Source organism: Grampus griseus (genome assembly GCF_964374135.1).
Source record: "Grampus griseus genome assembly, chromosome: 7".
NCBI lineage: Eukaryota > Metazoa > Chordata > Mammalia > Artiodactyla > Delphinidae > Grampus > Grampus griseus.
Window position 1 is genome coordinate 66,916,104 of NC_139001.1, and position 15,577 is coordinate 66,931,680.

General features: G+C 38.6%; 1 protein-coding gene across 1 annotated transcript in view; it reads left to right on the forward strand.

Moving 5' to 3' along the window:
• Positions 1 to 221: 221 nt before the first annotated feature.
• Positions 222 to 15,577, forward strand: part of GRB14 (growth factor receptor bound protein 14) — a gene marked incomplete at its 5' end in the record, with an annotated part of 125,449 nt that continues 110,093 nt past the window's right edge. Inside the window, 2 exons of the mRNA XM_082658992.1 lie at positions 222 to 412; positions 1,668 to 1,800. Of these exons, the coding sequence (XP_082515118.1) occupies positions 222 to 412; positions 1,668 to 1,800 (324 nt within the window). The remainder of the gene's footprint in view (positions 413 to 1,667; positions 1,801 to 15,577) is intronic.

Sequence of the window (15,577 nt, forward strand, 5' to 3'; positions counted from 1 at the left end):
CCCTCTCCCCACCCTCCTCCTCCGCCCCCTCCCCTCCCCCGCCGCCTCGCCTACCGCCCGGCCGAGCGTCTGAGCCGCCCCGGCCCGGAGCGCAGGCTGCGAGGCCACCGCACCTGCAGCGTGCTCGGGCTGCCGAGCCGGCACCTCGCCTCCCGCCGCCCGACCTCCTTCTCCCCACGCGCCGGGTCTCCCATGACGCCCGAGCTTCCCGGCCGGCGACAATGACCACTTCCCTGCAAGATGGGCAGAGCGCCGCGGGTCGGGCGGCTGCCCGGGACTCGCCGCTGGCCGCCCAGGTGTGCGGCGCTGCCCAGGGGAGGGGCGACGCCCGCGACCTGGTGCCGGCACCCTGGCTGCACGCGCGGGCGCTCCTGCCCCCTCCGGACGGGACCCGCGGCTGTGCTGCAGACAGGTAGGCAGCCCTCGGAGGGCGCGGGGGAGTGTCCTGGGTTGGCAGCCGGCGAAGGGGTGAGGAGGCGGTCCTAGGGGGCGAGCCATGTGCCCAGAGCGGGGCCAAGTTTGTGAAACTCTCTGAAGACAATTGCCTTTGAGCTGGCTCCTACCGGATCAGCAGGACATTGCGATCTCTCGGCGCCTTATAAATAGCATCACCGTTTCATTGAGAGCTTCGGATCTCTCTCGCCTCTGCCCGTCGGTGTGAACTAGGAGGCCGAGCCCCAGGCTGGCCAGCCCCCTTCCTTCTTGCTTCGTGGTCCTGCATTAAAAAAAAAATCCTTTTCTTTCATATATTTAAAAAATCATAGAATAAATGAGTTCACCTCCCACATAGAGTCTTACAGCGACCCTGGAGAGGCAAAGCACGGATTGACATTTGAGCAGTCTCGCTGTTCAGCAGGAAAGAATAGAGGCTTTAAAAGGTTTCCCAGTCTCCATAGCATTCAGCACTAAGTGCCTGTAGAGTTCACAATTTCGCACATACTTCAGGAAAGAAAAAGGATGCAACAATACAAAAATCTGTAGTCCTTTATATTCATACATTTAAGTGGTGCTTTTTTTTTTTCTTCTTCAGATTTTCAAAGTGCTTCAACTTCACTGAAGTTAAAATTACTCCGCAGTGGACTAGAGTACATTAACACTAGCAAGTTCTATTCACTTAACCTTCACAAAAACACTGCCTTGCAGTTTAGTATCTATAAGCACTTGAAAAATCAACAGACTGTGTGTGGGCAACATTGTGAATGAAATTTGAAGTGCAATGAACCACCGCTATAATTAATAAACCATAACTTCCAAAAGTGATTAGTAAAATAGCATAGGGATGAATTCAGTAAATGTTTATAGACTTTGTCAATTTAGTAGATGCAAAACAATGTCTAGCTCCTCAGGATGATTTTTGCATCAATCATTCTGTAGTCTGTATTTCAGCTTCAGGAAAATTATCAGAAGTGCTGGAAATGGGGTTTCCAGGCCTGGTGATTTTTTTTTAAAGGCCCCCAAAAAAGGAATACAAAAGAAGATTGATTTATATCAATTAACTAACTTATTTTGACCCATAGAAAGTACACCACAGACCTTTGCCATATACTTTATATAATACTAGTGTTGTCACAGAGTGGTGCATGCTGGCCTTAACTTTTTAATCCTGACAGCAATTATATTTTACATTCTGTTTTATGTAAATTACATTCTATGTTCTCTTGGTGTAGGAGAAAAAAGAAAGATCTTGATGTTCTGGAAATGCCATCTATTCCAAACCCTTTTCCTGAGCTATGCTGCTCTCCATTTACATCTGTGTTGTCAGCAGGCCTGTTTCCCAAAGCAAATTCAAGGAAAAAACAGGTATGCATTTAAAAGTGTTCTAATTCAAAAATCTTAGGAATTCTACATCCATTTAGTCTTTAAGATACTCTTACACTATTAACAAAGTATTAGCATGGCCTATTTTAAATAACTCTATTGACTGATATAGTTCGTAGCCATTAGTTTCCTTCAGGGTCTCAGTTTTCACATCTGTATAATGGGAACTTTAAAACTTACATGTCAGGCTTTTGGGATGCATTAAATGAAAGAATATATGTAAAGTACAGAGCCTGGGAGCTATTATTATTCACATTGTAGGTGGGAGAGTTATATATGATAACAGCTGAACGATTTTAAGTCAGAAATTGGAAGGGCTGACAGTGGTGTTGGGGTGAGAGGGGATTGACTGGTTCTTTTAATACCTTCTTTAATCTTTCACCTTTTCAACCCAAGCCAATGTTATTTACTAAAGGAAAGTGATAATGGTGAACTGTGGTGAAAGGTAATAGGAGTTTTGGACTCCGCAGGTTTTCTTTCATTTCAGCGAATTCCTCAGTTTGGAGGCTACTGGCTGCAGAAGGCAGATGACTTATAAGTGATGATTAGCTTATGAACTTAATTTTTATGATTTTCTTTCTTTTCAAGTTTCTATTTTGGGACTGGCTTGAGCAAATTAAACATCAAGGACCAAGCAACTATGGGGAGATCCAAAACAATTATACATTTTTTGAAAAAAAAATTAGTGTATCCTAGGATAATCCCATCTCTTTTGAATATGCTTTCTCCCAATTTTCAATCAACAAAACAAAGAGAAGCTTCACTGTGTAAAATGTACCTTGTTCTTGCAAGGGTAGAAACAATAAATTTAAATAGTCAGATGCTTGCAACAAGGAGAGGGATAATGAACAGAGAGGAGAAGACAGTCCATTATTTTCCCCCATCTGTTGTTCTCTTTTGTTTTTTCAGCACTTTTACTACCTGTGGTGGGTTCAATAATGTGTGTTTATAGTTTTAGGAATGAAGGAAATGCCCCAGGAAATAGATGAATTCTGATAACATACAGTAATAATAGAGACAGTAGAGAAGCATTCCATGGGATGTTGTATTTTGATGGATGTCTGGTATAGTAAGGCTTATATACTTGTTTTTTTGGGGGGAGGGAGGGGGTTGCAGTTTAATTGGTACATGTGCTTTTTGGATAAGGATTGGAGAAAGTGGGAGTAAATATTCCCGAAGCAGAGGTATGTTCTGAATTAGAGTCTTTGATGGGGGAGGCAAGTCCTTCAGTATGTGGGACTGAGACTTTTGATGGGGAGATGATCAAGGAGGAGACTCTTTCAAGATCTGTAAAGACAGAGCCCAAGGAAAAAACAGCCCTGCTGAAATGTCTGGGCCTTTTAAGAGCTTGGCTTTGGGGTTAAGATATAAGATGGGAATGTAGATGATAGATTTGTCTGTGCGTCATGGTGGTGGAAAAGATCGATTCTGGACTGTCCCTATGATCCAGAATGGGAAAAGGAAATATCTGATGATGGCGTAATAGGCATTTGGGGAATTTAATACATTGTTTCCCTATTTATGGAGGGCCTGCTATGTTCCTTGCACCATCCTAGGCACTGAGGCACTGAGCTGGGCAAAAATGCCATTCGAAGGGTGTTTATCAAGGTGTGACTTTGATTCGGGGTTGGGTTAAGACTTAGGAGTTGAACAGAGGAAGGAGAGAGGACGGGGTCTACTCTGACTTTAATTTTGTGAATGAGCACTGGGAGAATGCCTCATCTACCAGATGTGTCCAAGGGGCAGCGTTTGTTTTGAATAGGGAGAGAATGTTTTATGCTTAAGTTAATAGAGGGAGAAAGACGAGAAAGAGAGTGGGTGTGAGTGTCAGGGTCAAGTAAAGGTTGTGGCCTAAGTATGGATAGTCATCAGCCTAGAGTAAGCCGTCTGATCTTGGGGAATAACATTTCTTCAGATCAGGTTTAGCAAATCGGCAACATGGGAAAAGGGTGCTATGCTACCCTTGACTCTGACCAGTTTCCTGCTTCGGCCTTGTGTCCTGTTTCCACGGTGACCTTTTCAGAGAGCACTGCGCCCACACAGACAGCTGTGCTGTTGCAGGAGCAGAGTTCTGGCCTGACTCCTGGAGACCAGTCCCAAAGGGGTGTTTCCACCTGAGAAGTGCCTTTCCTGCTCCCTCTGTCTTCCTTGGCCCAAAGGTTGGGGGTCCCCATGAAGAGAAGTTTATCCCAGAGTTGGGGAAGAAGAAGGTTCCTTTTTGCATTCTTTTATGTTCCCTTTTCCCCACCTGGACTTTGCATTTAGAACTGATCCTTTATTTTTATTCCTTTGTATATGCTCAGTTCTTTGGAATGAGGGAGGTTTTGGGAACAGATGACTCTGTCAGTAATTCTCCCAAGCTCAGTGTCTTTGTGACACAGATTACCCTTTTACAAGATGATATTTCAGGCCCAATTATCTCTGACCTTTGGTTGAGATGAGGTAAATGACTATATGTGCTAGGTTTCTATTGACTATTATTTATGACTGAAACATTATAGGAGATGATGTCTCATTTCTTTATAGTCTCTCTTTCATTTGTTTTGTTTAACCATTCCAGTCATTTTAGCAATTCTTTTCTCCCCATAGAAAAAGTGAAGAATTGCACTTGTTACTTATAAATAAATGACCAGAAAGTTTGAAAGAATCCAGACTGGAAACGTTAAATTTCATGTGGCCTTTCAAAACCACAGTCAAAAATCATTTTACAGGCCATAAATATTTTTTTTTTTTTACAATTTGAGATGTCTCCATAATGCATGAGTGGTAAAATGCATTGAGGCTGCAAATAGGATATGCTTTATCTCTTTTTGCAAATAAAATGTCTCAAAGTATACAATACTGTATGCTTGCAGTATTTTTATTTTAAAATAAGAACTAGATTGAGCTAAAATCTGGATTCTTTATTCCCTCTCCCCACTTTTTTTTAATAGTACTGGCCAGATATATTTTTAAAGCATATTTCTTTGTGTTTATCAATGAAGCAGATTTAAAGTGTATGCTCCATATACATGGTTCAGAAAAGTTACCTGCAATTTAAACTTTATATGAAAAGTGACTTAACCTATGAATTTAGGTGTCTTACTTTTTTTTCTATTTCTGATTGAAATTTACCAGGAAATCATGCTTTAGCACTTATTATTTGAAGAAGGGGAAAGAATAAGATATATTTACCCCTTGCAAAAGAATTAGTTCTTTTCTCGAGTTTGTCTCCCCCCAGGTTATTTTTGTGCTTGGACTCAGTTTGTGTAGTAGCTCTGCTTAATTGCTTTCCAGGATTTATGTAGGATAACTAATTCAAAATAAAGCTACTGAAGATTTTAAAGATAAAAAATCACCTGTGAAAAACTGTGTCATGGAATGTTCAAGCTGGAAGGGATCTTTGAGATTATCTAGGTGAAGCACTCTTCTTTTACAGATGAGTAAGTTGAGGCTAAGAAATGCTATGTGGCTGATGGTGTCACAGCTAGGACCTGAAAATCAGATTTCTTTTTTTTTTAATTTTTAAAATTTCTATTAAAATTATTTTTAAATTGAGATATATAAAGTGAGATATAACATTATATTAATTTCAGGTGTACAAGATAATGATTTGATATTTGTATATATTCTGAAATGATCACAGTAAGTCTAGTTAACATCTATCCATACATAGTTACAAATTTTTTTTTCTGGTGATGAGAACTTTTAAGATCTACTCTTTTAGCAACTTTCAAATATACAATATAGTATTATTAACTATAGTCACCATGCTGTTCATTACATCCCCATGACTTATTTTTAACATCTTTACTGGAGTATAATTGCTTTACAATGTTGTGTTAGTTTCTGCTGTATAACAAAGTGAATCAGCTATATGTATACATATATCCCCATATCTCCTCCCTCTTGCGTCTCCCTCCTACACTCCCTATCCCACCCCTCTAGGTGGTCACAAAGCCCCGAGCTGATCTCCCTATGCTATGCGGCTGCTTCCCACTAGCTATCTATTTTACATTTGTTAGTGTATATATGTCCATGCCACTCTCTCACTTTGTCCCAGCTTACCCTTCCCCCTCCCCATGTCCTCAAGTCCATTCTCTACATCTGTGTCTTTATTCCTGTCCTGCCCCTAGTTTCTTCAGAACCATTTTTTTTTTTTTTAGATTACATATATATGTGTTAGCATACGGTATTTGTTTTTCTCTTTCTAACTTACTTCACTCTGTATGACAGACTCTAGGTCCATCCACCTCACTACAAATAACTCAGTTTCGTTTCTTTTTATGGCTGAGTAATATTCCATTATATATATATGCCACATCTTCTTTATCCATTCATCTGTCGATGGACACTTAGGTTGCTTCCATGTCCTGGCTATTGTAAATAGAGCTTCAATGAACATTGTGGTACTTGACTCTTTCTGAATTATGGTTTTCTTAGGGTATATGCCCAGTAGTGGGATTGCTGGGTTGTATGGTATTTCTATTATTAGCTTGTTAAGGAACCTCCATACTGTTCTCCATAGTGGCTGTATCAATTTACATTCCCACCAACAGTGCAACAGGGTTCCCTTTTCTCCACACCCTCTCCAGCATTTATTGTTTGTAGATTTTTCGATGATGGCCATTCTGACTAGTGTGAGGTGGTACCTCATTGTAGTTTTTTTTGTTTTTTTTTTTTTTTGCTGTACGCGGGCCTCTCACTGCTGTGGCCTCTCCCACTGCGGAGCACAGGGTCCGGACGCGCAGGCTTAGTGGCCATGGCTCACGGGCCCAGCTGCTCCGCGGCATGTGGGATCCTCCCGGACTGGGGCACGAACCCGTGTCCCCTGCATCGGCAGGCAGACTCTCAACCACTGAGCCACCAGGGAAGCCCCCTCATTGTAGTTTTGATTTGCATTTCTCTAATGATTAGTAATGTTGAGCATCCTTTCATGTGTTTGTTGGCAATCTGTGTATCTTCTTTGGAGAAATGTCTGTTTAGGTCTTCTGCCCATTTTTGGATTGGGTTGTTTGTTGTTTTGATTACAAGCTGCATGAGCTGCTTGTACATTTTGGAGATTAATCCTTTGTCAGTTGCTTCATTTGCAAATATTTTCTCCCATTCTGAGGGTTGTCTTTTCATCTTGTTTATGGTTTCCTTTGCTGTGCAAAAGCTTTTAAGTTTCATTATGTCCCATTTGTTTATTTTTGTTTTATTTCCATTTCTCTAGGAGGTGGGTCAAAAAGGATCTTGCTGTGACTTATGTCTTATGCCTATGTTTTCCTCTCAGAGTTTGATAGTGTCTGGTCTTACATTTAGGTCTTTAATCCATTTTCAGTTTATTTTTGTGTAATGGTGTTAGGGAGTGTTCTAATTTCATTCTTTTACATGTAGCTGTCCAGTTTTCCCAGCACCACTTATTGAAAAGGCTGTCTTTTCTCCATTGTGTAATCTTGCCTCCTTTATCGAAAATAAGGTGACCATATCTGTGTGGGTTTATCTCTGGGCTTTCTATCCTGTTCCATTGATCAATATTTCTGTTTTTGGGCCAGTACCATACTGTCTTGAATACTGTAGCTTTGTAGTATAGTCTGAAGTCCAGGAGCCTGATTCCTGCAGCGCTATTTTTCTTACTCAAGATTTCTTTGGCTATTCGGGGTCTTTTGTGTTTCCATACAAATTGTGAAATTTTTTGCTCTAGTTCTGTGAAAAATGCCATTGGTAGTTTGATAGGGATTGCATTGAATCTGTAGATTGCTTTGGGTAGTATAGTTACTTTCACAATGTTGATTCTTCCAATCCAAGAACATGGTGTATCTCTCCATCTGTTTGTATCATCTTTAATTTCTTTCATCAGTGTCTTATAGTTTTCTGCATATAGGTCTTTTGTCTCCTTAGGTAGGTTTATTCCTAGGTATTTTATTCTTTTTGTTGCAGTGGTAAATGGTAGTGTTTCCTTAATTTCTCTTTCAGTGTTTTCATCATTAGTGTATAGGAATGCAAGAGATATCTGTGCGTTAATTTTGTATCCTGCTACTTTACCAAATTCATAGATTAGCTCTAGTAGTTTTCTGGTAGCATCTTTAGGATTATCTATGTATAGTATCATGTCATCTGCAAACAGTGACAGCTTTACTTCTTTTCCAATTTGGATTCCTTTTATTTCATTTTCTTCTTTGATTGCTGGGGCTAAAACTTCTAAAACTATGTTGAATAATAGTGGTGAGAGTGCACAGCCTTGTCATGTTCCTGATCTTAGAGGAAATGGTTTCAGTTTTTCACCATTGAGAATGATGTTGGTTGTGGGTTTGTCATATATGGCCTTTATTTTGTTGAGGTATGAAAATCGGATTTCTTGAGGCTTTGATGGCCCTTTCTTAGGAAGGTACAATTTCCACAGAAATTGAGAACCATAAGAGTAGCACAGTAATAAACCTATATCAATTGTTGTTAGTTACAACTCTGCCCGTAATACAAAAGCAGAGGCAACAAATGCCGTTTGATAATTTCCACCTAAGGACCTGGATTCCTGTTTTTTTTTTTTCCTTCCTCAAATATAACTGTCTCTTTGTGTTTTTTTCCTCTAGCTTTCTTCCTTCTTCTCCCTAAAATTGATATGGAAAATCTATCAAATAATTGATCTATCAACAAGTAAGGTTTATTAGTTTTATTAATAACCAGATTTTGTGTGTAGTTTACAGTCCACAGTCACACTAAAGCCAGGAAGTGGGTCTGTCATCCACATTTTAAGATTTTTTTTTTTTAAGTACATAAACAGGAAGTGATTTGCCCATGCTTCCACAGTTTAGACAAAGGGAGATAAAAAAGAATGTCATTTCCGAATGTGTTTGCCCCTCACCACACTGGTTTTGGTTTATTCCGTATTGAGATAAACCTTTTTGTATATCTCAGGAAAGTAAAAACTATCTTCCAAATAATTAAGAAATTATTTTCCACATGCTCTGCCTTTGATTTCATTTTCATCTCACATGTCAGGTACTATCAAAAAATAAGTTCATCTCTGTCCCCAAATTAAACGGCCTCTGATGTCATTCCTTCATGATGTCAGTAACGATCTTAATTTGTACCGTGCGAAACTGGTATGTGTGGTTCTTGTGTGGCTGCTGCATTATCCAAACTCAAATACTCATTTCTCCAATATACACAGAAGTAGAAAGCAATGAACTATGCCCTCATATTCTCATTTTCCAGATTCAGCATTTATCAAGATTTTGTCTCATTTACTTCATCTATTCCTTTTTGAAATTTTTATTGTATTTGTTGAAGTACAATAAATAAATTACTTAAAAAAAAGTAAAACCTGGACATCCTGTCACTGAATCCCTACCTAGTTTTGTATGCATTGCTGAAAAGTACATTTTTTCATTTAACCAACATGCCATTATTCCCTAACAAAAATAAAAATTCCTTGGTATCATTTAAAATCATTCATAATCAAATTGTCTTAGTTGGAATGATACATGAAATCCTCAAATTACAAGCTGGTTATGTTTCAAAATCTTTTTAAATTAGGTCTTTGGCAATTTAAATTTATGTAAACAGCATATCAATTGTATTTAGGTCCCCTTGGCCATTTTACAAAATCCTATATAACGTAAAATGAAATGTAAATTTCATATATTTGCAGAAAATATAAGACACTTTCTCCACTGTCTCTCTTTTGTTTTCCCATAAAAACAGCACATAGTCTCTGCTTCTTTCTCTAAATCCATTTCATCCTCTGACATTTCTCTACAGTCTTGCTTGTCTTGATTGCATATCACTGCCTGTGGCCCCCAGTGGCCACCCCGATTGGAATAAATATCTCCTCCTATTACTGGTTTAGCATGTGGTAACTGACTGGAATCTGTCTTTGGAGAGAGCTGTTAGCCCCGTGTGTTCCGCTCTTATTCAGTCAGCTTTGGCCAAGGGGACACAGGGACCTGGACCGATGCTCACTCAGCAAGCGTTACGGAACAAATTCTGTGAGTAGGAAGTGCGAGTTCAGTAGGTATGATGTATGGAGGTGGGGAGGAAACAATGGACAACTAGTAGCCTAGGGAAAAAAAGCTGAAGCAAAAAACAGTTGACATATAAACAAATTCTTATAATATATGAATGATACATGGTAACCCACTGATTAATTTGGCTGACTTAGCCTCCACAGTTCACAGTATCCAACTCCTTTGCCTCAAAGCATTTAATTCACGTGAAGGGCATTTATTTGACAGTGATTTCAGTTGATGCCACCCTACAGTGATGGTCATCTTCCTTGGTCCTTGTCCTGAGCCTGCATCTTATTGAGGTCCCTTAGCCTCTGATGACAGGAGCTATCAACTCAGGATCCTCCCTACTTCATGCTAGTTACCTTTGTCTGTAACAGAGACAGCTGTCTCTTCCTATTTTAAAACTTAAATCGCCTAGCAGATCTTCTGCTCATCAAGGTTTTACTTCCAGTTTGAAGGTTGCCTCTAATTTTTAGTTAATTTGCAGGATACACTTGCAGTCCAACCTTTATCTGCAACATAACTTTTATTTTCTACTTCTTTGAAAGCTCAGCTTCTGGTTGGTTTTTCCCTAGGGGCATATATTATGTTCTATCAGGAGAAGGAAAATTGGAGTCATTCATGGTTCAATATAAATGTGGATCTTAATATAAAAAAGCTTTCTGCAGTTTTATGGTTGTTGCTTTGAATCATGTCAGCTTATATGGCACAGTAATAAACTCCATTGTATAAGTATACACTGATTTGAGTAAGGATAAGCAGACTTGGGAATTGTCCTTTTGGTACTCTAGGTAAGGGATGGCTCAATGGAGAACCTAGGAAATGGCCACAAGTCTTTGCCAATGAAAGGGAGCGGAAGGGAGGCTTCCAGAATCAGTTTAGAAGACAAATGGGTGAGCTGACATAGGGAGAGCATCTTTTACTTCTTGTCCTCCCCTTTGCTTCCACTCATTGAGTAGTTTTCAAAGCCACAGAGAAAATAAACACAAACGGGAGGATTAACATTCTTAACTAGTTTACAAACGCTTCTGTCTATTCCAAAAGATCCTTTTTAAGTTGGTTGTTGACTCACATGTATTTTTCCATAGATGTAATGTTAGATGTGGTGGTTAGGTTGTTAGGGCAGGCAGTAAAAGTTTTTTTTTAACCCACGATAGCTCCCCCAGATGGTAGATTTACAACATCCTGTGTGCTAGTTTTTTAATACAGTTTCTATGGAAAGATGTGGGGCCATATGATGTAATTGAAAGATATTGGACTAGGAATCCACAAACTTAGTTTTTAATTTGGTCCTGCCGCTGCTGAGTGATGTGATATGAGCCTATTAACCACACTTTCTGGGCCTGAGAGTGCTACAATTTTATTCTATTCCTAAAGCAAGTGATTCTAATGACTCTTGAAGTACTAATGATTCCGTAGTAGACGGGAGGCTTTTTTGGTCCCATTGGCCCCAGCAGTTCCCTCTCAGTCTTTGTTCAGATCTTTTCACGTGGTTACCACACCTCCATTGATGAAGAGAACATTTGGGTGCCATGGGGCAAGGTGCACAGGAGCCACCTTTATGGAGATGATGTGGGCAGGAAGGGGCTAGTTAAACTCGAAATTGTGCATCGAAGTCTAGGTCCAAATAATAGAGAGTCAGAAAAAGTATTGTATCTGGGAGGGGCCAGGTTGGGTGGGGAAACTGTATTTAAACTTAGAAATAAGGGTATGAGATTAGATATGAACATCGGAGGCTGGCATAGGTTCAGTATGCACCTGGTTGTGCTTGGCTTACAGGGTTTGAGGTAGTTATAGCTTCTAAGTCCTTCTCTAAAAAACTCTTGCTCAAGTCATCCATTTGATGGCTCAAGTCACCCACTTGATCACTCAAGCCAAAAACCAAGGAGTCCTCTTTCTGGCCTTCTGTCAAGTACTGCTACATCTTTCATCACAATATACTTGAATCCATAAACTTCTCTCTGTCTCCACTGCTACCATCCCAACTTGAGCTACTGTCTTCTGACATTTGGGCACCTTATAAATGGCCTCCTTGCTTCTATTGACACTTCAGCTTATTTTGGTTCATTTTCCATACACTTGCTAGAAATGCACTTTTAGAAATGTTGATCACCTTATCTCACTCCCTAGTTGAAAACTTTTTGATAGCTTAGGATAAAATTCAAAATTCTACCTTGGCCTACAGGATTCTATGTGGTTTGGCTTCTGTCTGTGTGTTAAACTGTACTTGCATTCTACTCTTTATTCCTTATACTCCAGCCACAGTAGAGGGACAGTCCTACCTGAATGTGAACTTGGCAAGCTTTTTTCTACCTCAGAGCCTTGAGCTTGGCTGTTTCCTCCATCTGGAACCTTTTTTCCTGGTTCTTTACAAAGCTGACTCTTCTTTATTCTTTAGATATCAGCATAAGATCATCTCATCAAGGAGGCCTTTTTTGACTAAAGTATCCCTCTACACAGTTTTTTTTTTTTTTTTCCATCCTATCACATTTCCTAGTATATTTCCTTGGTTGTACTTACCATAATCTGAATTGTCTCATTTATTTATTTGCTCTAATTACTGTTTTTCTTTCCAAATAAAATACTTTGGTTTTGTTGTTCTTGGGTTCTTTCCTTAAAAGAATTAATGAGTAAATGGATTAATGAAGATAAGTAGTTAAAACCAGTTTAACAAATTGTACTTTGACATATTTATTCTAATCATGATTAATCATCTTCCTCCTCTTCATCAAATTTTAAAACATATTTCTAATTTTGTGAAAAGATTCTATTAACAAAAACAAAGTTATATACTAGGCTCCTGGACCAGTGAGATTTTAGCAGTATATGTCTTTTGCTTCCGTTACACGCATAGGAAATTTTGATCATGTGCAGTGACATTAACGGATATATTTCTGATTTTAATCATTATTCTTATCTAATGGAATTGTAAGTGAAAAGAGCATGGTGAATTGTTATACTTCCAGCGTATAGTGTTAAAAATCCACACAGAAAAAATTAAGTGGAATATCAATTGTGTTTATAATACGGGGTCTCTTAGAGCAAGGAGTAGATGTTAGCAAATGTTTTAATTGTTACCTGTTAATGTCATTGGTAAATGATTTAGGCCAGTGCTCATGCTGTAGAAATGGGGAGACATATACACCATGGATATACATGAAGCTTTCCAAGAGATTTACAAACTCAAAGATTTAAGATAACCAGTTTTCAGATCCTCATCTTCCTTTTGTACTTTGTCCTAAAACCCACCTGTGTTCATAGTAACCTTCTCACTTGGTGCGTTACCCCGGGGCATGTAAACCTCTAGGGCATCACACACAGGGAAGGCTTCCTTTAATGATTAATCAAAGTACCATGAATCAGAAGGGGTTCCTGTCTTTTTATGCCTTATATTTCTGTTAAGGGAAGACGTAGTTAGAAATAAGGATTTTGGCTAGTGCTGAAACATTCTGAATTCAGATATATGATGATGTGTTGGGAGTAATGACAATTTTCATTTTTCATTTTTCAATTTTCATTTACTGACTTCAGTTCTTCCCTCTACTGACTGTTGTCAAACATATGTAGCCTTTGAGGGAGAGTTTCCTAAGAACAAAGCAAGTAGCGCACCAGTGGGAAACACTGAATGCTGAAAATGGCCTTTTGTGATGTATTTTCCACTCTTCTCACCACTTGAGACACATCCACAGCTGAAAAAAAAGTGCGCCTACAAACATCTGATGTTATATATAGGTTAGTGCTGTGGGTGAGGGAAGTTCTCTGGGAAGCTGACTTGGAGCCTAGGTTTGCCTGCAGGAAGTTTACTGGGGCTCAGAGCCCTTGCAAACAATGCCTACGGGATGGACACAGGGACAAGTTGGGCTGCAGTGCAGCCACAAGAGCCATCAGCTGATCCCCTAGGAGCTCAAGCTGGGATGGCCTTACAGAATTGTTCAGAATTAGGGCACAGAGGCTGGGCTGCCCTGCAAGGACCTGATCTTGGGCATGGTGGCTCTCTTCAGCTGAGAGCAATGGCAGGCAGGGAGGACTTAGCTGGGTCTTAGTGACTGACACACTAAAAGCTGGGAGAATTAGTGCTTCACTCCTGAAGGGGGCAGGCTTGGACGGTGTGCTGCAGCATCTACAATAGTAGTTTGGATTATTTTAAATGTAACAGAAATCCTGTTTGAGACTACCAAATTTTTGAAGATAAATTGGATAAAACTCAAGGATATAATTTGTACATAGTTTCTTTCAGATCTTGTGTCTTAATATTGTCCTGTTTTATCAAATCATATAATGAAATATGAATTCCAGTCAGTTCCCATCCTATTTTATCATAAAATATATTAATATTTTCCACTTTCTATTAATAAAATATACTAGCTGCTAGACTAATTTTTAAAAGTATATACCATTTGCTTTCATTAAAACCATAAGAAAATTTTATCATGATGAATACTACAATTAATGAAGCTGTTTCTAATTTTATACTTAATTGTTAAAAATTATATCCAAAAGCTGAAAATCAAGGTAGAAATGTACACTTACACAATTGCCAAAGGAACTCTATGGCCTTCCTAGCACTTTGTCATACTCCTCAGAACTCTTAATTCTGTATTATTTTAATTTTGAGAGCTTTCAGCTCTTTCTTTTAAAAGATATATTCCATAATGAATTTTTAGTGGTCTTCAAAATATTTTTTCTCAGAATGCTTATTGATAACTCTGTTTGAATTGAAAAGTAAAGTTGGACTCTATTTGATAGAACATTAATCTGATTTGGCTGATTGATTTGAGAGTGAGGACTAACTTTTCCAATTATATGGTTGACATTTTTCTTAAACTGAATGAACTAAATTTACAGTCCTAAACTTTTTTTTTAATGTTTAACTTAGAAGGATTACAAAAATATTTTTATTGAAGTATAGTTGATTTACAATGTTGTGTTAGTTTCTGGTGTACAGCAAAGTGATTCAGTTTTATATATATGTATATATTTTTTCATATCCTTTTCCACTATGGCTTATTACAGGTTACTGAGTATATAGTAGTTTGTACCTGCTAATCCCAAACTCCTAATTTATCCCTCCCCTATTCCCTTTTCCCTTTGGTAACTATAAGTTTGTTTCTATGTCTGTGAGTCTGTTTCTGTTTTGTGGATAAGTTCATTTGTATCGTATTTTAGATTCCACATATAAGTGATATCATATGATATTTGTCTTTCTGTATCTGGCGTACTTCACTTAGTATGATAATCTCTAGGTCCGCCCATGTTGCTGCAAATGGCATTATTTCATTCTTTTTATGGCTGAGTAATATTCCATTTCTATATACATATCACATCTTCTTTATCCATTCATCTGTTGGTTGCTTCCATGTCTTGGGTACTGTAGATAGTATACATCCCTAAACTTTTGATGAAAATGCATTTAAAGCACATTATAAGACAAAAGCATTTTATTAAGAAAATTGGAAATAATGCAAAACCCTCATCAGTATGTTGGTTTAGCCAAAGTGTGTTAAAATTAACACTTTTCCCTCATATTTTTCTGAGTGTTTTACTTTGAACAAAGTATATTTAAGTGAAAGAGTACCATATTGTTAATGGTAAAGCCTTGTTGATAAATTATCCAGAAATTGAGAAAATGAATGAATACGATTGGGTAACAAATCTTTTCCAAGTCAGGTGGTTTACATTCATTGTTTTCAGTTACATTGTAAGAAACCTTAGTTGATTTACTGGTTGATGGGTCATTAGAAACTATTTTTAGCTCAGATGGAGTTCAAAGATTGTCATTGCCTTCTGCT